This window comes from Apodemus sylvaticus, chromosome 19, assembly GCF_947179515.1.
Source record: "Apodemus sylvaticus chromosome 19, mApoSyl1.1, whole genome shotgun sequence".
In the NCBI taxonomy this organism is placed as follows: domain Eukaryota; kingdom Metazoa; phylum Chordata; class Mammalia; order Rodentia; family Muridae; genus Apodemus; species Apodemus sylvaticus.
The window spans coordinates 28,386,663-28,407,988 of record NC_067490.1 but is presented as its reverse complement, the minus strand read 5'-3'; the positions used below and the strand labels follow the sequence as shown (position 1 = coordinate 28,407,988).

At 46.7% G+C, this 21,326-nt stretch overlaps 1 protein-coding gene across 2 annotated transcripts; it reads left to right on the top strand.

The window, feature by feature from the left end:
- The first annotated feature begins 1,115 nt into the window (after window positions 1–1,115).
- Pla2g12b (phospholipase A2 group XIIB) lies at window positions 1,116–20,089 on the top strand. Of its 2 annotated transcripts, none has more exons than XM_052163661.1 (4): window positions 1,116–1,672; window positions 11,282–11,370; window positions 14,500–14,665; window positions 19,591–20,089. In XM_052163661.1, exons 1-4 carry the CDS (start codon window positions 1,462–1,464, stop codon window positions 19,707–19,709), a joined length of 585 nt encoding a protein of 194 aa, XP_052019621.1. In that variant the 5' UTR covers window positions 1,116–1,461; the 3' UTR covers window positions 19,710–20,089. The 2 variants fall into 2 exon arrangements, with proteins under 2 accessions (XP_052019621.1, XP_052019620.1); XM_052163660.1 differs by having other exon boundaries at window positions 19,588–20,089.
- The last annotated feature ends 1,237 nt before the right edge of the window (window positions 20,090–21,326 follow it).

The window sequence follows — 21,326 nt, the reverse complement described above, 5'->3', positions numbered from 1 at the left end:
GTGATGATGTTTTGTGCAGGAATGGAAACCCTGATTAAGACACTTACTTTTTGAAGAAAGGTTCCCATGGTTCTGTGTTGATATCATCTCATCAGCTATGGCCCTGGCCCAGCCTTGGCCTGACATGGGACCTAAGTAATGGAGTCATTTATCCTCTGCATGATTTCTTATTCCTCAAGTAAAAATATCAACTTTGCCTGACAGAATAGATGTGAATGTGTAGGGGGAAGGAGGAGGGAGAGAGGGAAGGAAACAGGAAGACAGACACACACAGATAGACATAGAGAAACAGAAAGAAAGTCAGAGAGACAGGAAAGGAGAGATAGTTCTCAGAATGTGTGCGTGCTTTAAATTCTGGTGGTGTGGTCACCTTTTCTTTCTTGTCACACAATGATGGGTGCCTACCAGAAATGCATCTTTGCCACTACCCTTCCTGGACTTTAAATCTTTAGATGAACAGGTTGCTTACTTAAAACCGAGGATGTTGTTGTATTTAATATTTTCTACACGGCTTTCCTGACATCTGAGAAAGCAGCTGAATGATTACGTGGTCCACAGCGGTGTTGTTTCCCAGACTGGTGATTTTGTAGGTATTTCTTCACGTGACCAAGAGCAAACTACACTGAAAGCGACGCCCAAACACTGGACTCCGGTGAGCAATCTCAAAGCTTGGAATCTCAAACAGGCTCTCTGATAGCAGCCTGGACTTTTATCTGCCTAAAAGGGGGTGGGGGGAGAAGGAATCACCACCAGGGCTGAGTGTTCCCAGAAGAGACCTGGGCCACCTCGCAGTCCCAGGGGATCCCAGGATACAGCTCTGAGTGTACACAGATACCCTGCAGGTTTGGGAATCTCTTCATCACCCCCCCCCGGGGGTGGGGTGGGGTGGATAGCAGGACCTTTGTCAGATGGAAGGATTCGAGCTAGAGACGAGGAGGAACTGGGCTGGAAACTTGAACTCACCAAGGCACACTTGGATTTTAGCCCCTGATAATCTGTTGGTGAAGGTGACCCCAATAGGACTGCGGGAGTCTCACACACACCCGCACACACCCTCATGGGCCTCCCCAGGATTGGTATAGAGGAGGAAGTGGTTCAGGGGTGTGGCTGAGATCTTGGGACGGGCTCTGCAGTCAAGAAACTTCGGGAGCCCACGTGTGCTGGAGAATCCTGGGGCTCCGGTCACCCCTCGCAAAGCGTTCAGTCATCCCCTCCAGCGCTTCGGGGTCCACTGGGAAGTCCCGTCTTGGGCCATCCTCACACAGCCCCTCCCACGGTTTCACCTTTGTCCTCTCTAATCGCTCAGATCGGCTCCCAGCCTCCATGGCTGTGTTTAAAGTCCACCTCTAGGGAACACAGACTGACTGTTCCGATAAACCCGGGGCACGGGACTGTGTGTGTCCCCGGGGTGTCCTGGGACCCTGGCCGGGGTTGGGGACAAGAGCAGCGTGTGCGTGCAAGATGAAACTGCTCTGCGCATTCTTCCTCCTATGGCTTGGCCTGGTGGGCAGTCTGGCTCAGAGTGACCCCAGCCCCAAGGGAGAGGAGTCCTACTCCGACTGGGGCCTGAGGCAGCTGCGGGGCAGCTTCGAGTCGGTCAACAGCTATGTGGATTCCTTCATGGAGTTGCTAGGAGGGAAGAATGGAGTCTGTCAGTACCGGTGTCGATACGGTGAGTGGGTGTCTTCTCTGGGGGTGGGGGAGGGGAGAGACGAGCAACGCAGGTCACATCCGTCCTACACCGGACAAGCCAGGTTGCCCGGCAGAGCAAAATCAGGTGTAGTGGCATCAGAAATCCAAAACAGACAGCTAAATCCTGTGAGGGGCCCCGAGTGACATCTAGGATCTATAGCTCCTGATAAAGAATGATTTATCTGGAAACTCAAGCGCTACTCAGCTTCCTGGGAACCTTCCGTGTGAGGCCTTTTAGGAGTTTACTGGGCGTCGCGCAGGGCCTTAAGGGAAGGCAGAGAGGTTTGAGAAGGACCTCAGGGTCTCAGAGATGCTCCTAAAGGGAGAACGCTGAAGTGGAGAATCTGCCTAACTGCATCCCCAAAACTCCGAAGGACTCTCCTCTCAGCCACAGGCCTCTGACTGTCAGCGATTTGCCTAGATTTTACTAAGGGAGCGAGCGGTCCAGCCCTGTCTTAGTACTGTATCACTGAACTGGCCTGCCCACTGCCCACGGGGGTCCCAAGCACCGCCTCAGAACCAGACACCAGAGACACAACTGGGAACTGGGGTAGGCTCCCATGCCTACCTAGCCTGAGTGGCAAAGCCAGCTAGGACAGGAGCTGGGGCTGAGGCTGGTTTCCCCTTCACCCTCCTGGCAAGAGATGGGAACTGAGTATGGTGTTCCCCTCCCCCTCCCCCAAATGTCATGGTGTTAGATGGATAAGCCCAAGGCCGGGTCACCACCTCCTTAAGCCCACCTAATATCCATCATCAAAGAGGCAGGAAAGGGTTAATGCCTGCCTTTCGAATCAACAGAGATATTTCAGGGTCAACATACCCAAGGTTTAGCAAACATCTAACAACTGCCGGACTTCTTGTAAAATGGTGAGCCCTATCTTGTTCTTACTTCTCTAGTAGAACAGCATCCAATGACTTCAGCAAATTTTGGTTGGGCAGCCTCTGTCTGGGCGGGACCATGAGGTCACCAACTGCTTAGGGGAAGAATGTCTTGAGACTGTGATCCCAGCTACTGGGGAGACTGAGACAGGTGAGCCTGGCTACACAGTGAGACCCCGAGATCCCCTCTCAGCCCACTTCCTCCTAACAGATGCTTAAACAAAAAAATCTTTTAAAATTAATTAATTAATTAATTAATTATGTCCTGGAACTCACTCTGTAGACCAGGCTGTCCTCGAACTCAGAAATCCGCCTGCCTCTGCCTCCTAGAGAGCTGGGATTACAGGCGTGCACCACCACCGCCCGGCTTTAAAAATATTTTAAATCGACAAAAATAATAGTGGCTATTTATGGAAAAGCTTGACGGTTCTGTCCATTAGGGAGAGGTTTGATGCATAAGCGATTCCTCCCTTGGACTTTTTCTTATATTTGTGGTGAGAAGGTTAAAAGTCTGCTCCTTGGGAGTTTTGAGATGGGGCTACTTTTCTCACAGTACACTTGCTAGAAATAACGTAAGGAAGGAAAGGGCTTATGCTGGCTCCTGGTTTCAGACCGTCTCTTGTCTATTGTGGAGGGATGCTACGGAAGTGACTGGGTAGTGGGAGCTTGAGGTGGAGGCTGCTTCACCAGGCAATACTGGGAAGCAGAGATAGCCAGGCTGGGTGTAGCCTTCAAAGGCGTGGCCCGGGACAGCTCCTTCTGACACACAGGCCCTCTCAGGATTAATTGTTCAGCTTCCCAAAACAGTAGCATCAGCCAGAAAACTAACATTCAAAACAAAAGGCCATGGGGAACGTACATGTGTGTGTGTGTGTGTGTGTGTTTGTGTTAATATACATGGGCGTGGAGACCAGAGAAGGACATCTGTGTCTCCACTTATCACACTGTGCCTTGTTCCCTGAGGCAGGCTCTCACTGAACTTAGAGCTAGGCTGGTAGCCAGCACGGGCCAGCCTCCTGTCTCTGTATTCTTATAGCCTTGGGGTTACAGGTGCATGGGCAGCCGTGCCCAGCTTTTTACATCGAAGCTATCAATTTGACCTCAGGTCCTGCACACCAAACATACATTTTTTAACCCACTGAGGCATCTCCTCAGTGCCCATGGAGCAGTCTAGGCTCAAATTATAATAGAAATATATAACAGGAAATCATTAGGTATGGTCATCAGTCAGTGAATTATTGAAACATTCATTCCATCAAAAAAAAAAAATGTGTCCTCCGGCCAAGGTCTCTCTTTCTCAGTTTCTCCTCCCTTCAGCCTTTCTGCTCTCCATTTCTAGGAAACTGACTTTTCTTTCTTAGATTCCACACTTGAGATCCTATGGGATGTGTTTTCCTGATTTATCTCCCTCCCAGTGCGATGATTTCCAGTTTCAGAATGACAGGCCTTCTCCTGATGGTATAGTTTCCCAAGGCACACACACGTTTTCTTAATCTACTCCCACACTGCCTCGTGTTTGGTTTGTTTCTGTGTCACACAAAACGCTGCAAGGAACAAGAGAGGTAGATGTTTCTTCCGCATCCTCAGCTTTGATGCATATATACCGGGAGCGGGATTGCTGGACCACACAGCAGTTCTAATTTTAGTTTTTAACTCTCCAAGGAGCTTCCATATTGCTTTCCAAAATGGCTATGTTCATTTTGAATGACAGCCCCATCTTGGCGGTATGAGCCCCCCCCCTTTGGCCATCCTGGCAAGTGTAAGGTGGTGTCTCTGGTGGACCCCACTTGTGTCTCCCTGGTAATGGGAAGGCACCTTTGCAAGTCCACCCAACACTTGCTGGGCCTCTTTGAATTGTTTTCTGGATGTATTTATTTTATCTTATGTGTGTGGGTGTTTTGCTTGGGTGCATGGGTAGCGCATGGATGCATGGGTAGCACATGGGTGCATGGGTAGCACATGGGTGCATGGGTAGCGCATGGGTGCATGGGTAGCACATGGGTGCATGGGTAGTGCATGGGTGCATGGGTGCATGGGTAGCACATGGGTGCATGGGTAGTGCATGGGTGCATGGGTAGCACATGGGTGCATGGGTAGCACATGGGTGCATGGGTAGCGCATGGGTGCCTGGTACCCATGGAAGAGGGCACTGACATCCCTGGAGCTGGAGTTATAAGCAGTTGTGAGCTGCCTCGTGGGTGCTGAGTCCCCTGTTTGTCTTCTTTTGAGAAGCATCTTGTTTTGTTTTAAGACAGGGTTTCTCTGTGTAGCCCTGGCTGTCCTGGATCTCATTCTGTAGACTAGGCTGCCCCCAAACTTAGAGATCTGCCTGCCTGTCTCTGCCTCCTGAGTGCTGGAATTAAGGGTGTGGGCCACCACACAGCAAGAAACCCGTTTTGACCATTCTGAAGTCAGGTTTTTGTTTATGCTATTGCTCCTATCTGTGTTTCTGGGTGCCAGCCCTTTCTTAGCTGCACAGTGTTTACCCTGTCTCTCTGCTGTCTCTGGTCTGTCACTGATCCTTCTTATGTTCAGAAGCTTTTCACTGTAGCAAATCTCCGCCATTTTAAGTAATTTGAGTCATATATCCCAGGCTAGCTCCAAACCTTCTATGTAGCCAAGGATGACCTTGAACTTCTGATCCTCCTGCCTTCACCTCCTGGGAACCGAGATCATAGGTACATGCCAACACGTCCAATGTGCTCACAAAAGGGGCTCAAATCCACAGATTCGTGTCATCTGTCACTCCACCAACTGAGCTACATCCCAAGCCCTGTCATTTTTAATTTTTTTAAGAGATGTTTTTAATCTGTCTGAAATTTCACAGAAAAACTTCACGTAAGTGTGAGTTGCCTATTTTCCCAGCAAAGGACTTTCTTACAGCCATCACTGGGTTCTCAGAAACCCAGAAAGCCTGAGAAAAGAAAACTCTGTTCTGTTGATGGAATGGATGCGGTTTTTTGTTGTTGTTTTGTTTTTTTGTTTTTTGGTTTTTTTTTTTTTTTTTTTGGATTTGGTTTTTTTTTTTTTTTTCTTTCCGAGACAGGGTTTCTCTGTGTAGCCCTGGCTGTCCTGGAACTCACTCTGTAGACCAGGCTGGCCTCTAACTCAGAAATCTGCCTGCCTCTGCCTCCCACAGTGCTGGGATTACAGGCGTGCGCCACCGCCCGGCGAATGGATGCTATCTTGCTGCCTCCAAATCACTGTGCTGCTCGTTTGTGCATCTCTGGAGGTTGTCAGGCAAACGTGCACTGTGCCCTCGCAGGTTCCCTTTGGAAAGCAGTCGGATGAGGGCAGCCTGCCCGTCCACAGGAGACATTCCGACCCCTGGTCTGTGATGTGCCCTTCTCTCCATCTTTACAGTAACACAAATGAGGGAGGAGAAAGGTTAGTTGTGAGCGTGACCAGGGGTGGCATTGCTGGGCCTCTCGGCTGACTCTTCCCGGAACCTCCATCCTGATGGCTGTGTTTTATGGGGTTAACTTTGTTTAGGCTTCGCATTTTATGTGTACAAATTTGTCAGTCTCTTTCTTTACAGCCCCTGACTTTTACATCTTGATTAGAAAAGCATCCTCAGTTTAAGATTGCACCAATCTCCTGTGATTTCTTTTCCCGTGGAAAGAGCCACAGCTAATGCATAATAAATGAGTGTGTCTGTGCCCCAATAAAACTTCTTTATGGGCACTAAAACTTGAATTTTGTCTAATCGTCACATGTCATAAAATGTTATTCTTGTTTTGGTTCCCGCCCCTGATCGTTAAAATAGATGAAGCCCTCGTGTAAGTTGGCAGGTTATAAAGGGCTGGCGATGAAAGGAGTCACTGTGTGCAAGCCAGGGAGACAGAGTTTCAGGTTCTCAACCACACTGGGAAATAAATCTACATGGAAACGTAGCTTGCTGGGATGCTCAGAGCGTCAAAACTACAAACAGTAGCTGGAGGCCAGAGTGTGTTATCTCTGCCTAGATTCGAACTTAGACTCCACGCCTCTCTCCCAAGCAGCATCCTGGAGTGAATAACCCTGCAGCTCACCAGCATTGCGGGCAGGGCAACCTGCCATTCCACTATCTTTCAACCTGACTTTAGAGGTTTCTCTTCTGTGATTTCTTAAGTGCAAAAGACCAGGGGTGCCTTGGGAAACCACCAGCCTCTGGAGCAATCTACCTCCTGCAGTCATTAAAAAAGATGCTTTGGGGGGCTGGAGGGATGGACCAGGGTTCAATTCCCAGCACCCACAGGATGGTTCACCATCATGTGTAACTCCAGTTCTAGAGGATCTGACACTCTCTTCTTGTCCCCAAGAACACCAGGCATGCATGCGGGGCATAGACCCACATGCAGGCAAAGCACCCACACATATCAAATAACAGAAAGCAATTTAAGAAGAAACTATAAAAAAAGCATTGCCTGTGAATTGAAGCATTAGTTTTATTTACGTTTTTCCTGAAGTCTATAAAGGTAGCTGGGCGGAACACTGATAAACGAGCAATCTGGAGAAGAGATAAAATCTCCACCATCTCATTTCCAAGAGACGACATTGAATTATACCACACAGCTCCATTGTTTGTCTGTGTGTGACTCAACTACTGGTGTCAGACTGTTCCCCAGTCTCTCTCTCTCTCTGTCTCTCTGTCTCTGTCTCTCTCTCTCTCACATACACATACATACATACACATTTACACACATACACTCACATATACTTATTCATACACACATGCACACATACACTCACTCTCACACACGTGCACGCACACACACACACTCATGCACTTTCACACACAATGTTCATTTACACTCACTCTCATTCACACACACTGACATACACTCACTCACACACATGCTCACACACACTCTCTCACTCTCACACCCACATACTTTCTCTCACACTCATGCTCTCACACACATGATCTCACACACACACACACTCACACTCACATACATGCTTGTACATGATCACTCTCATACACACATTTACGCTCTCTCACACACTTCCTCTCTCACACATGCACTCACACTTCACACACATGTTTGCACACTCTCACATGTGCTCATGCACACCCACTCACACACACCCACTCACACACACTGTCACACACTTCTCTTTCTCACACGCACTCACACTCTCACACACACTCTCTCAGGCTCACACTCACACACTTTCACACACACTTATACTCACACTCTCTTTCACACATACTCACATACACACACTCTTACACATTGATGTATACTCTCTCTCTCTCTCTCTCTCTCACACACACACACACACTCACACAAATGGCGGGATAATAATGGAAATCTTCAGAGATAAGAACTTGAGGAGGTGATGGGGGGCAGAGTCAAACACTGCAGACCCTGGGGCTTGAGTTTGAGAACAGATAGAAATTTCAGACCCAGGTCAGGGGGTCTAGTGCTCAGGACCAGGAGAGGTAACTGGGCCCCTTAAGAATTGGGGTGCTGAGCCTGAGCAGCTGCAGAAGGACTTGCGTTTCTTTCATTTCCACAGAAGTGGGTCTGCTGTATTCAATTTCCTGGGCCCTCGAGATGGTCTAGGTTATTTAGGGTTTCAGAACTGGGAGCCGGTGCTGACCTATAAGTACTGACAGCACAAGCACAGACACTTGTTAGGAAAAGCTGCGCTCAGATCCTGGCCCGTGTAGATGCTGGACTTGGAGGTACTTGCCTGTAACTCCGCCCTGCAGGACAGAGACAGGCAGCTGCCAGGCACCTCCCCAACATGCATAACACACACACACACCACACATCACACACATACCCTCCCCCACAGAGCACAAACATACCACATACACCACACATATACATACACATACCACTCCACACCCCACAAACACACATTCCACAAATACCTCACACACACCACACATACATGGCACCACACATATACCACGCCACACATACCACACATTACACATACACCACACATATACCACAAACATACATACCACACACGCCACATTCATGCACATACATACCACCACACACCATACAAACACACATTCCACAAATACCTCACATACACCATACCATATACACCACACATGCACATACAGGCAAACACACATATACCACATGCATGTACATGCATATACATATACTATACATGCATGTACACACACACATGAACTCACTCACATGAGCAAAGAGATTACAAAATCTCAACCCAATATTACAAGAAAGAAGCAAAATGCTTCCCATCTACCAGTGATGAGGTGTAGGATGTCCATGGGAAGCATCTTCAGCCCTAGAACACCTCGCACGCAGGAAATGAGCAGAACTCACCTAGTATTTAACTGTGGCCCAAGGAAAGCCAGGCTGAGCAGGAACTGTAGGTACTTAGCCGGAGACTCTCACAGGCACAGCCGAAGTGTTGGAAGGACAGAGCACAGATCAGTGACAGAGTGTGCAAGGTCCTGGTGCACGGTCCAAAATCTCTGCACTCAGCAGACATCAGCACCTACACGTCCCACCACACAGAGCACGCTGCGCGCGCGCGCGCGCGCACACACACACACACACACAGAGAGAGAGAGAGGAGAGAGAGAGAGAGAACCAATGCTTTGGGATTTATTTGTTTATTTATTTGTTTATTTATTTATTTATTTATTTATTTATTTATTTATTTTTGGTGTTTTGGATTTGGTTTTTTTAAGACAGGGTTTCTCTGTGTAGCCCTGGCTGTCCTGGAACTCACTCTGTAGACCAGCCTGGCCTCGAACTCAGAAGTCTGCCTGCCTCTGCCTCCCAGAGTGCTGGGATTACAGGCGTGCGCTACCACTGCCCAGCCTTTATTTTTATTTTTAAATCATATGTGTGTGTCTTTGTGAGGTCTGTGCATCTGTAGTATGTCCATGTGGGGTCTGTACATGTAGTGCCCATGGGGGCCAGACGAGGGTGTTAGAGTTAGAGATGGCTGTGAGCCACATGACTTGGGTGCTGGGAACCGAGCCTGGGTCCTCTGCAAAAGCAGTGCGTGTGCTCTTCACTGTGATGCCTCCTCGGTTTTTAGAATTCTTACTAAAAATTGCATTCTCTGCCAATTATCATGGGAAAAAATGATTGGCATTTAAAATGTATCAAACAGCCAACTATGGTGGCATATGCTGTTCTCCCAGAACTCAGAAGACTGAGACAAGAAAACTTTGAGTTCAAGGCCAGCCTGGGATATGTGTGTGTGTGTGTGTGTGTGTGTGTGTGTAGTGAGACCCAGGCTCAAAATATAAAACTCCAGTCCACAGTCTAAACTAAACCAAACACACTGAGAATCAATGCCCCAAGGACTAGAAATCATAATATAATATTTCAAATTATCGAATAAAAAGAAAACCAAGTTCTACAAGCAAAACCCAGTGGAAAGTGAATGCCCAAATCTGAAGGAAGAAATCGATAGAATTCAAATTAAAAAAAAAAAACAGTATTTGCAAGGAAAACCTTCAGTGGGTTAATTAAAAGGATTAGTAGATCTAAGGAAAATTAATAAGTGGAACAACGTAATTCAGTATTTTAAATTAGAGTCAGAAAATAGATTAGATGAGGCATACTCAAATCAGGTGAGAGGGAAAAATGTAAAATATGAAAGGGAGATGAATACGTATGAAGATATATGGAGGATAGAAAGGAAATTGAGCCCAAGATGGAAGAAGAAGCTAAACTACGAGACAAGGAAAATATCTATACAGAGACTCCAGAAATGGATGGGACGCCCGTCCTCTGCTCCGGGAAGCAGGAGCGATGCCCTTGTACTGAAGGACAAGGTGTGCAGGGGTTGGAAGCAAGGATTGTGAAGGATGCTAATAGTAAAGGATGGTGCAGCTGTTAGGGAAAACAGCTGTCCAGGAACCCTCGAAAAGGTCACGACCTTAACCATGGGGTCATCACGTGACCCAGAAATTCTACTCCTGGTACATCGTGCATTTCATCTCTCTCATAAACACCTTAGAGGACAAATTTAAAGCAAATTAAAGATTTATCTTGTCTCATGGTTTCAGAGGGTATCAGCAGGTAGGAGTTCGGTCTCTCTCTCGTGCGTGTGTGTGTGTGTGTGTGTGTGTGTGTGTGTGTGTGTGTGTGTGAGACAGCGAGGAGGGTATGTTAGATGTTAGAGCTCATGGTTGTGGCAGGGGTTTCTCACATTCTGTCACATCCTTCACAGCAGGAAGCAGAGACCAGGGCAGGGAACAGGCAGGTCAAGGTGATGTGACGACTCCCCATTATACAGCGGAACCGGCTTCTTTGACACATTTGCAAGATCACAAAATGATCCTTAAGCCCAGGAACAAGTCAAAGCATCCAGACTTTCCACGGAGTTCCTGAACACGCGGCACTGGCTCTGCTCCGTGGTCAGCCATGCTGTGTCTGCCCTGCAGAGATGCCCTTCGCTTTCCTCAGCGCAAAACCAGCCTCATTGATGGTGCAGCTGCCATTCTGAGGCTGCTGATGACGCGTGACCTCCAGTGTGCTGTGCTGCGCCAGGGCGTGTGGCCCCACTCTGTCTGGAGCAGATATTCAATTTGTAAAACAGTAAAGAGAATTCCTTTGTGCCCTCCTCCTCGCTGCCTATTCAGTGTGAATATCTTATGGGGACAGTGACATTGAAAAATAGAATATGCTTTAAGGAAATGTTTATTTGCTGAGTAAGTGTCAAATGTTTGACTTCTAAATGTTTCTTCCACTTTTCTCCTTCTTCCTGCTAGGAAAGGCGCCAATGCCCAGACCCGGTTACAAAGCTCAGGAGCCCAATGGCTGCAGTTCCTATTTCCTGGGTATCAAGGTTCCAGGAAGTGTACGTACCACTGATATTACCTTCTTGACTGATGTGTTTTAAATAAATATGAGCGATCCAAATGATATCACTGACAGAAGCGATCACTTATGGGATCTACAGAACAGTGAGATTTGGAAATTTAAACTAGAATGGGGGGAAGGGAGAGAATTTTCAGGGAAGATATTCTAGTTCATTTTCTCGAAGATGGCTGTCCCCAGCTGAGTTTCTGGTATTTGTGAACGTCAAAGTCACCATTGTAAGCATCAGCATCAGGATACAACATAAAGATGACTGGATGATGGTGATTTATTTAAACTGTAGTAATTCATTCCAGTGATGGACTTGAGCAGGTAGTCCGGGCCAGAAAGAACGGACTGCTATGCTGGCTGACTTCTGCAAACAGTAGCTTTGTGTTCAAAGTGTCGTCTCAACAACATTTGCAGTTTGGGATGGAGAGCTGGGTCAGGGGTTAAGGGCACTGGCTGCTCTGCCAGAGGTCCTGACTTCAATTGTTAACAACCACATGGTGCCTCACAACCGTCCATAATGGGATCTGATGCCCTCTTCTGGTGAGCAGGCATACGTGCTGATAGAATGCTCATATCCATAAAATAAATGAATAGACCTCACAAAAATGTTTGCAGTTTGACACACCCACTGTTCACTGAGATCATTAGCACATCACCAACCCCTTCACAAACTGTCAGCCTCTCCTGGAAGCAAGCTGTGACTTGATCTCCTTGAAGATCTCTTGGACCTGTCTGGGGTTTGTAGAGCGCTTGCTGTGCACTCACAAAGCTCTATGTAGCACCATAAAAACTAGGTGTGGGGGCACACGCCTGTAATCCCAGTACTCCCAAGGTTGAAACAGGAGGACCAGAAGTTCAAGGCCATCCTTGTGAAGTTGAGGCCAGCCTGGGCTACATGAGACCATGTCTCAAAACTTAGGGGGTTAGGTTGGGCGATAGGTCAGTCAGCACAATGCTAGCCTTGCAACCAAGCAAATCTGAGTTAGATCTCCAGAACCCACGTTAAGAAGCCTGGTCATCATGGCGTGTGCTTGTGATGCCGGTCCGTGGATCAAGACTGCCAGGTGCCTAGAGCTCCGTAGGGAGCAAACTATTTGGAAAGTTCCAGGCCAAAGACAGACCCTGACTCAAAAAAAGCACAAGAATCGGTGCCTGGGAAATAGCTGAGTGCTTGCACATGCATGCGTGCGCGCGCACACACTCACACACGTATGTACACACAGAGAGGAGGGGGAGAGGGATGGAGAGGGAGAGAGAAGGAGGGAGGGAGAGAAAGGAAGACAGACAGACACACAGACAGATCATGCTTTTGACTTTAGAAGAGAAGTTTGATATAAAATGTAGCTGGAGGGATATCAGCTATGATATTGAGTTGTGTTGTGTGTGTGTGTGTGTCTATAAGTGCATTGGATATCTTCATTTGCTCTCAACCTTATTTTTTCTTGTGCGAGTGTGTGTACTTGTGCATGCTGGCACACAATGTGTGTGTGTGTGTGTGTGTAATCTAGGGGTCAATGCTGGATATTTTTCCCATTTACTCTCCACTTTTAAATTTTTTAAGTTATGTTTTTATTTGTTTTGAGTGTGGGGTCATGCATGCCACAGTGCATGTGCAGGTCAGAGGCAACTTGCAGAAGTTGTCTGCTTGCACTGTGTGGGGCCTGGGAATTGAACTCAAGTCTTCAGGCTTGGGGCCTTGTGCTTTGACAACCTAAGACATCTTGCCTGCCCTCTGCCTGATTCTTTCTTTCTTCCTTCCTTTCTTCCTTTCTTTCTTTTGTTGGTGATTTTGAGGTGGGAGGTCTTTCATTGTATTTGAAGATCATCAGTTGGCTAGGCCGGCTGGCCAATCAGCTTTAGGGATCCATCCTTTCAATCTTACCCGGCACTGGGTGCTGATAGACAAGCTACTGGTCCTGGCCTTTATATGTGCACTGGGGACCAGGACCCCGGCCTCCCACGTATCTAGCTGGCACTGAGCCACCTCCTTCTTACCCAGAGCTTACCAATTTAATCAGACTGCCTGGCTCACACGCCTCGAATCCTCTTGTTCCTATCTTCCCTGGAGGAGCTGCAGGCAGTCAACCTTGATATGGATACGGAGAGTTAACTATTAGGTCTTCATGTTTGCACAGCAGGTGTGTCACTAACAGCCATCTCAGGCCAGGAAGAGTGTCTTTTTGAAAATTTTTACATATGAGTGTGCTGTAGCTTGTATACTTCAGACACACACCAGAAGAGGGCATCGGGTCCCATTACAGATGGTTGTGAGTCACCATGTGGTTGCTGGGAATTGAATTCAGGATCTCTGGAAGAGTAGTCAGTGCTCTTAACCCCTGAACCCATCTCTCCAGCCCCTGAAGCGTTTTTTTTTAATATATTTTTTCTTTTAAATTTTATTTTATGTGTACATTTCCTGCTAAAATCTTTGACACGCTAAATCAATTGACTTGTTAACCTGATCATTCTCTTTTATTGCTCTGATCTACTTTCATTTTATTTCATTTTCCTCCTCCTAGTCCTCCTCCTCTTCCTCCTCCTAGTTCTTCTCCTTTAAATATACAGTCTCATGTAGTCCAGGCTGGTCTCAACCTTGAAATGTAGCCAAGGATGGCCTTTACCTCCCGACTGTCCTGCCTCTGCCTCTGCCTCCCGAATGCTGGGATACAGGGATGTGCTGCCAGGCCTGGTTTTCTCAGTTCTGGGGATAACACCTCACCCACACGAGGTAAGCCCTCTCCCAGCAGAGCCACTTCCAATTTTTTACTTCAACAGACTCTCAGACTAATGTTAAGTTTTAACCAAATTCGAGTCTCCTGGTGCTCTGCCCTCTAATCTGTTTTATACCATCACACACGGCTGTGGATTTAAAAATCGCTAATATCACAAAAGGAAAGATGAAAAATAGGCTCGTGTCTCTTATAAAGCTAATGACATTAAAATCAGTGTCCCGTGACTTAGAGCAGCCTTCCCCGAGTCCGTGGCGTCTCCGAACTGATCTAATACGCGGCACACACCAGTTGATCTAATACGTGGCACACACACACAGTGAGGTGGGTGGGGTTGCCTCAGGTCGATGCTCCTAACGTGGCACACCCTCCCCGCTTCACTTTCCCAGATGGACTTGGGCATCCCAGCGATGACCAAGTGTTGCAACCAGCTGGACGTCTGCTATGACACCTGCGGTGCCAACAAATACCGCTGCGATGCGAAATTCCGATGGTGTCTCCACTCTATCTGCTCCGACCTCAAACGGAGCCTGGGCTTCGTCTCCAACGTGGAAGGTAAGTCTCTTAAGGACACTTCCTGGTGACAGGGAGCCGGCGTCCCCTCCACTGGAGAGATGGTTGGAGCTTGCAGGAAAGGTGGAGGGAGAGGCTAGGCACTCTTTCACTAAAGATCTTGCTACCCATGAGCTGCTGGGACCCTCCCTGCTGGAAAAGGCCACAGCAACACTTCCATACAGAATAAAAAACCTACCTTTTAAGACTGGAGAAAAAGATTCCATGCCCCTGTTAAACATTTTTCCACTCAGTAGTCCTTCTATATAGGACCATGTGGTTTGGCCAACGTTCTGTTTTCATAGTTCACTCTTAGCTTGGGCAGGAACTTTAAAAATTCTCTTCTGTGTGTGCACAGCTCTCTGTGTTGCTCCAGATAACTGTTGTTGAAGCACTGCCTAACTACTCAGCTTCCAGCTCTGGCTTTATTATTTCTCTTTCCTAACTGACTGTTCAAACGTTTTCACCGCTCCACGTCGGAGGCCAGAACATGAGAACCTGGTGTTAATGTTCGAAGTTTCCAGATGGGAAAGGCTGAGAGCATCAGGCTCCTCCGAGCCACAGAGATAGCAACTGTGGGGACGGCCTTGGATGTGGTTCGTAGAACAATGTCTAGGAAAACATAGTCTTCTTGTGAATGTGTGAAGGCCTGGGGTTATAGAACATTAACTGGGCCTTGTAAAAGCGAGATCTTCCCTAACCTGTGTCCACAAAGGGTAGAAAAGAGCTGTCGTTGATGTGGGTTTGGGCCAGGGAATGGCTCTAGGCCGCTGTCCTATTGATTTTTCTTCCTAAATATCTCACTGCTCTCTCACTGGCCAGGTTGCTGTGGAATTCTGATTTTCTGTTCCACCAACTGAGGGCCATCCACAGGGACCAGCTCTATTTTAACATTACCTAAATCTGATGGCCTTCGCTTGCAGTTGAAGCCAATAGTTTGTCTTCTGTGTAGACCAGACACAAGGCCAGAGTCCTGCAGGTACAGCCCTGTGGTGTCAGGCCACCTCCTTAGCACCATTTCGGCAGTTCTGATCTCCCTCTGGACTCCTGCACTGAAGTCTATCTAGGCTGAAGGCCCAGACATTCCACCCTAAAGTTCCGTCTATGAAGAACTCTCTGAGAATGTGTTGGTGGCACTAAAACAGTATCTTTGAGTATTTGTGGCATACATCTTTAATCCCAGCGCTAGGGAGGTAGAGATCTAAGTTCCAGGCCATCCTGGTCTACAGGGCAATTTGCAGGACAGTCAAGGCTACACAGAGAAACCCTGTCTTGAAAAACCAAAATCAAAACCAAAAAAAAAAAAAGATAATGTATTTGAAATGTAATTTATGTATATTTAACTCATTTAAGTACTAGTTGAATAAGTCTACAGAGTTGTACAATGAACCTCATGTTCATTATCTCCCAAAGAAACCCCATAGCTATTTCCCTCAGACACCCCCACCCCCACTCACCCCACACAGCCCAGCTGTGAAACTAATTTCTACCTCTATTGATTTGCCTCTTCTGGAATTTTTATATAATGGAATCAAAATACATGGGTTTCTGTGACCAATTTCTTCCATTTATCTATGCAGTGGAACGTCTCAGAAGGCTATTCCTCTTTAGTGCCGAAAACTAGTCCGTCGTATGCCATACCATCTTTATCTGTCCATCAGGCGGAACTAGGGTTGGCTTCGGCGTTAGTACTGCTACCGTGAACACTGGCAGAGGAGCATCTGCAGGAATCATGTTTTCGTGTGTGCATATGTGTGTGTGTCATATAAATGAGAAATTGCTGGATTAATATGGAATGTATGTTGAACTGTTTGATAACTTTACAAAATGTTTTTCTAACCAGTCACACCATTTTATATTCCCCAAGGCTCCAGATTCTTTTCAACATTCATAACTGTTTTCATTACAGGCCCTTGAGTATCCCCTGACACTGATCATGTTGGACATATAAATGCTTACATATATGTTATATATGTTGGACGTACAAAGTGTCTATCCAGGTTCATTGCCCCTTTTTAAATTTTTCTTTTAGTCACTGAGTCATTGAGCCTTTCCTTCTAGTCCTTCTTCATCCAGACTTATGATTTTAAAGTATTCATGCATACATATTCTTTGAGACGAGTCTCTCTGTAGCCCAGAATGTCAAACACCTAGATCCCCCTGCCTCAGCCTCTGGTCTCGGGGCCACAGGCAGAGCCCACTACAGCAGCTTCTACTGAATGCTACTTTTTGAGGCCCAGAAAGTTTAAATTTTGATGAAGTGAAATCTGTTTATTTCCATCAATGGTATTTTTGTTGTCATGGTTAGACTCATAGGCTTTACCAGCCCAGAGTCTAAAACATCTACTCATCTTTTCTTCTAAGACTTTTATGATCCTAGCTCTTGGTTTAGGTTTTAGTTTGTGGTCCATTTTGGGAATTATTTATACATGGTAGAAGAACGGGTCCAACCTCATTGTGTGGACATCCGCCGATTTAATCCTGATGTTGGAAGAACCAGTCCCACATTAACCTGTCAAGGGTAAGCGGTGCTCTCTGACTTTTGACCCTATGCTGTCACACCAGCCTGCACCAGCACCCCGTGTCCCTATTGCCTCTGCAGTGGATCTGCAAGCTGAGATGTGCCCTTGCGTCTTGTCCTTTGTCAAGATCTCGCTGGACACTCTAGATTCCTGCCATTTCTATGGAATGTTTAAGATCAGCTTGTTAATTTCTGCAATAAATGACAGCTGTCATTCTCGGAGCTGTGGTTGAATCTGTGGATAAATCCTAGCATTGCTACTTTTACAAAATTATGTTTTCTTGTCCAAGCACATGAATGTCTTTTTCTTTTTGTTTATATCTCCATTCATCCCTCCTTCCCCAATGTGTTATCTCTGTTGTAGCGGAGGCCTGGCAGGGTTTTGGTTTGTTTTTTGTTTTGTTTGGTTTGGTTTGGTTTTCCTTTGTGATATTATAGTCAATGGAACTGTTTTCTTACTCTTCTTTTTTAAATTTTGCCTTAGTTTTTCCCTGTGTGTTTATGATAGAGCCAATGTGGAGGTCAACACTGATGTCCCCAGTGATTCTCCTGGCCCCGCCCCTCCTCTCATTATGTAACACCTCTGAGTTACCTGGTCTAGCTTCTCCTTTTCTTGTTTATAGAGACAGCATCTTGCTAAATCGCCTTGGCTTGGCCTGGGACTCACTACATAGACCAGGCTGGCCTCAAACTCAGGGATCCTCCTGGCTCTGCCTCCAGCGCTGGGGTCAAAGGTGTACGCCACCACTCCCGACGCCAGCTTTTGCACATTTTTGCTTGTGAGCCCATCCCTTTAACAGCTGAGCCATCTCTCCAACTCCAAACTCCAGCTTCTGTATATGGGCTTCCAGGATCAAACTCAGGCTGTGTCAGGCTTGCGCAGCAAGTGCTGTTACGCACTGAGCCCTTCCTCCTCCCCCTTTTAATTGGCCTGGCAGGTGACTTATTGATGTTGTGCAGAGAGAGACGATTGATTTTTGCCTATTGATTTATTCTTCGATCTGGCTGAACTCATGTATTCGTTCTAGTAAGTTTTCAGGGCACAGCTCCGTCTTTCATAACAGGTCATCAGCACACCTTTGCCATTGCGATTTGAATGCCTTCTTTGTATTTGACTTTTCTGGCTAGAACCTTAAATACCCATTCCATGGAAGTGTTATGACTGTATATCCTTGTATATCTTCTTCCTGTTCTGCAGGGAAGAGGTATCAGCTTAGCTCTGAGCATGAGTTCTGGCCCTAATTCTTCCTTGGTGCTCCCTGTCAAGTGTGGAAATCCTCCTCCTGGGTTATTGAGTGTTTCTATCATGGAAAGGTCTGCAGTATGTGGCATGCGACTTTGTGACTTTTATTCTATTGCTATACTGAGTTCAGTGTGTTAAGCTGGCTTGCTTTCTTAGAAGAAGCCCCACTTGGTCAGGGGTGTGAGTCTGGTTGACTGGTGTCTGTTGAAGATACTGCATTTAGTCCTGAGAGATACTTATCAGTGGTTTGCTGTCTCTCTGGTTTCTCTGTCTGATTTTGTTATCAAAATAATACTGACAACATACAATGGAACAGATATAATCCTAAGGTTTGGAAGCATTTAGAAGGGATTGCTATGAACTCTTTAAACATCTAACAAACATTTCCTTGAAACCGCAGGGCAGTGGATTTCCTTGGGAGATGCATTTTTTAGTAACTAACAATCTGTTTTCATTTTCGATTTCATTTCATTGAGTCAGTTCAGTGGGGAATTTATATTTCCTCTAAGTTGTTTACATTTTCTCAAATGTCCATGGTATCTGTTATACAAGTGAACCAAGGTCTTTTCCTGCCTTGTCTTCCCTCTGAGCCCCTTCTTCCAAGGGACAGGAACCTTTCTGTGAGTTCCCAGCCACCTTGTGGCTCCTGTCACCATGGTGTAGTATAATTAGCTACTGTCCTGTTTGTCTGATCCATCTCTTGGTCCAAACTATTCGGTCCTTAAGTTGGGATGATGCATTTTGTCTGTTTATCTCTGGTACCCTAGAGGAAGGCTGATGTACCTATCTCTCATACACACCTCCCTTCCATCAATAAATAACTGTGCACCCCATGGTTGAGCAGGGAACCGTGGCAGTGTAGTCTAATTGAGTATTCTAAAATCATGATCGTGTGGGATTTCTAATGACTCCCCATGCCCCGGGGGGAGGTGCCACAGAAGTGAGGCCCCACCAGGAAGTGTGTGTGCCTTATTGGCCTAGAGGGGAACTTTTCTGAAAGTGCCTCTCTTGAAGGTATGCTGGTCCTTGTAACTCTACACTGTCTCTGCCACCCTCTGCTCACCACCCTGGAAATATGCAGCCTCACAAGCTTCTGGGGTGGTCTGTGCTGGTCTGGGCTGGTCTGTGCTGGTCTTTACGTTTCTATTCTTCTTTCTCAAGCAGCCTGTGATTCTCTGGCGGATACCGTGTTCAACACCGTGTGGACCCTGGGCTGCCGACCCTTCATGAATAGTCAGCGGGCGGCCTGCCTCTGTGCAGAGGAGGAGAAGGAGGAGTTATGAAGAGGAGGCGGCTCTTCCAGGCTCTGAGGCACATCGGGGCTGTTTCAGGGATGGCGGTATGGTACAAGGGCCATCCTTTCCTCAAACCCTCTGGAGTCATGAGCTGAAGAAGGGAAGCAGCAGGCCTTGTCGTTTGAGGAAAGTTAAGAAAAGGACACGCAGAGTCTGAACTGTTCCCTCTAACACCGGTCTCCCCGGCCAAGAAACGACGTGCCTGGAAGTTCAGTTCTTTGCTGAAGGACAGCTACAAGTAGGTCCTATTATTCCTAGACCTGGTCATGACAGTCATAAGCGAAATCTGGGGGAGCCCAAACATTTGGGAGATAATGACTTTTCTCTGGCCCATGTTTCAGTTGCCAGTTGACACCTCACATTTAATAAAGCGCATTTTTTAGAAAACTCTTAAGAGGGATGAATGAATTCCATTCTCATCTATAGTTCTATCTCACTTAATCTAGACCGGTAAGTAAGTTCTGCCCATGAGATTTCTCACTGGGGAGCAGAGGCTTGTCTGATGAAGGTCGGATGGAATTAGGGCCCCCGAGATTCCATTTCTCCCTCCAGCGGCCTGCCCCCATGGGTAAGCTCAGACTTCAAGTTCTGAGAGAGTCATTGGCAGATCTGAGATGTGTCTGGCATGGGTAGGACACATGCTTGCAACTGACAGGGCGTGACAGGCCCTCCCCTCGGATGTGGCACTCAGCACTGACTGAATACCTGTGGACCCTTAAAACAAGGCCAGTCAAGACTGTAGGCTGTGCCCAGGCCTCTTCAGATACTCTGCTGGTGTTCTGTCACCCCAAGCAGGCCGCCAATGTAGATTATAATTAGCCCAAGTAACACGGGCAGCCAGATTCAGTCCAAGGCCCGCTGTTTTGTACAGCTTTTCTGAGCATAGCACACTCACTTTTATATTTGTATCTATTTGTTTAAAGCTGTTCTTACCCTGTCATGTCAGAGAGAGAGAGAGAGAGAGAGAGAGAGAGAGAGAGAGAGATTAAGATGAAGACCGAAAGGCCCCAAAGTCTAAAACCTTTCACTATTTGTAGAGAAACAGTGTCGATTTCTGACCCAAAATTCCCACTCCTTCTATTCCCCTTCCTAATGTTGTTAACTTGAACCAGAATTGTCCATCACCCCACATGGTAATTAAAGAGAAACAAACAAACAAACAAACAACAACAACAACAAAGAACAAAACCCAACTGTTCGTTGCAGTGATTTTTAAGAAAAAGAGACCTCAGTTGATGACATGTAATGTCTGGAGTTAACTGGAGTATCAAGGAGCTGGATCCCACTGCAGATAACATTTTTCTTTATAGTTTATGATATTTATTTCAATAAAATTTATTGAGCACCTGCAAAGTAAGAGTGTGATATAATTGTATACCTTTTCCTATTGTCTTATCTAACCGAGAATGCAGAATACTAATATTCAGGGCATATGGGGCCAAAATTTAGTTTTGCTTATAGTATAGCCTTTGAACTACTTACGTGCACTCTGATAACTTAAAAAATTAGCCAGGCGGTGGTGTAATCCCAGCACTCTGGGAGGCAGAGGCAGGCGGATTTCTGAGTTCGAGGCCAGCCTGGTCTACAGAGTGAGTTCCAGGACAG

What these genes read in the sequence shown, in the direction of transcription:
- Pla2g12b (XM_052163660.1), top strand. Translation starts at nt 1,462, where the DNA reads ATGAAACTGCTCTGCGCATTCTTCCTCCTATGGCTTGGCCTGGTGGGC. An exon ending in TCAGTACCGGTGTCGATACG is followed by an intron (nt 1,673 to 11,281) that starts GTGAGTGGGTGT and finishes TCTTCCTGCTAG; the next exon opens with GAAAGGCGCCAATGCCCAGA. An exon ending in GTATCAAGGTTCCAGGAAGT is followed by an intron (nt 11,371 to 14,499) that starts GTACGTACCACT and finishes TCACTTTCCCAG; the next exon opens with ATGGACTTGGGCATCCCAGC.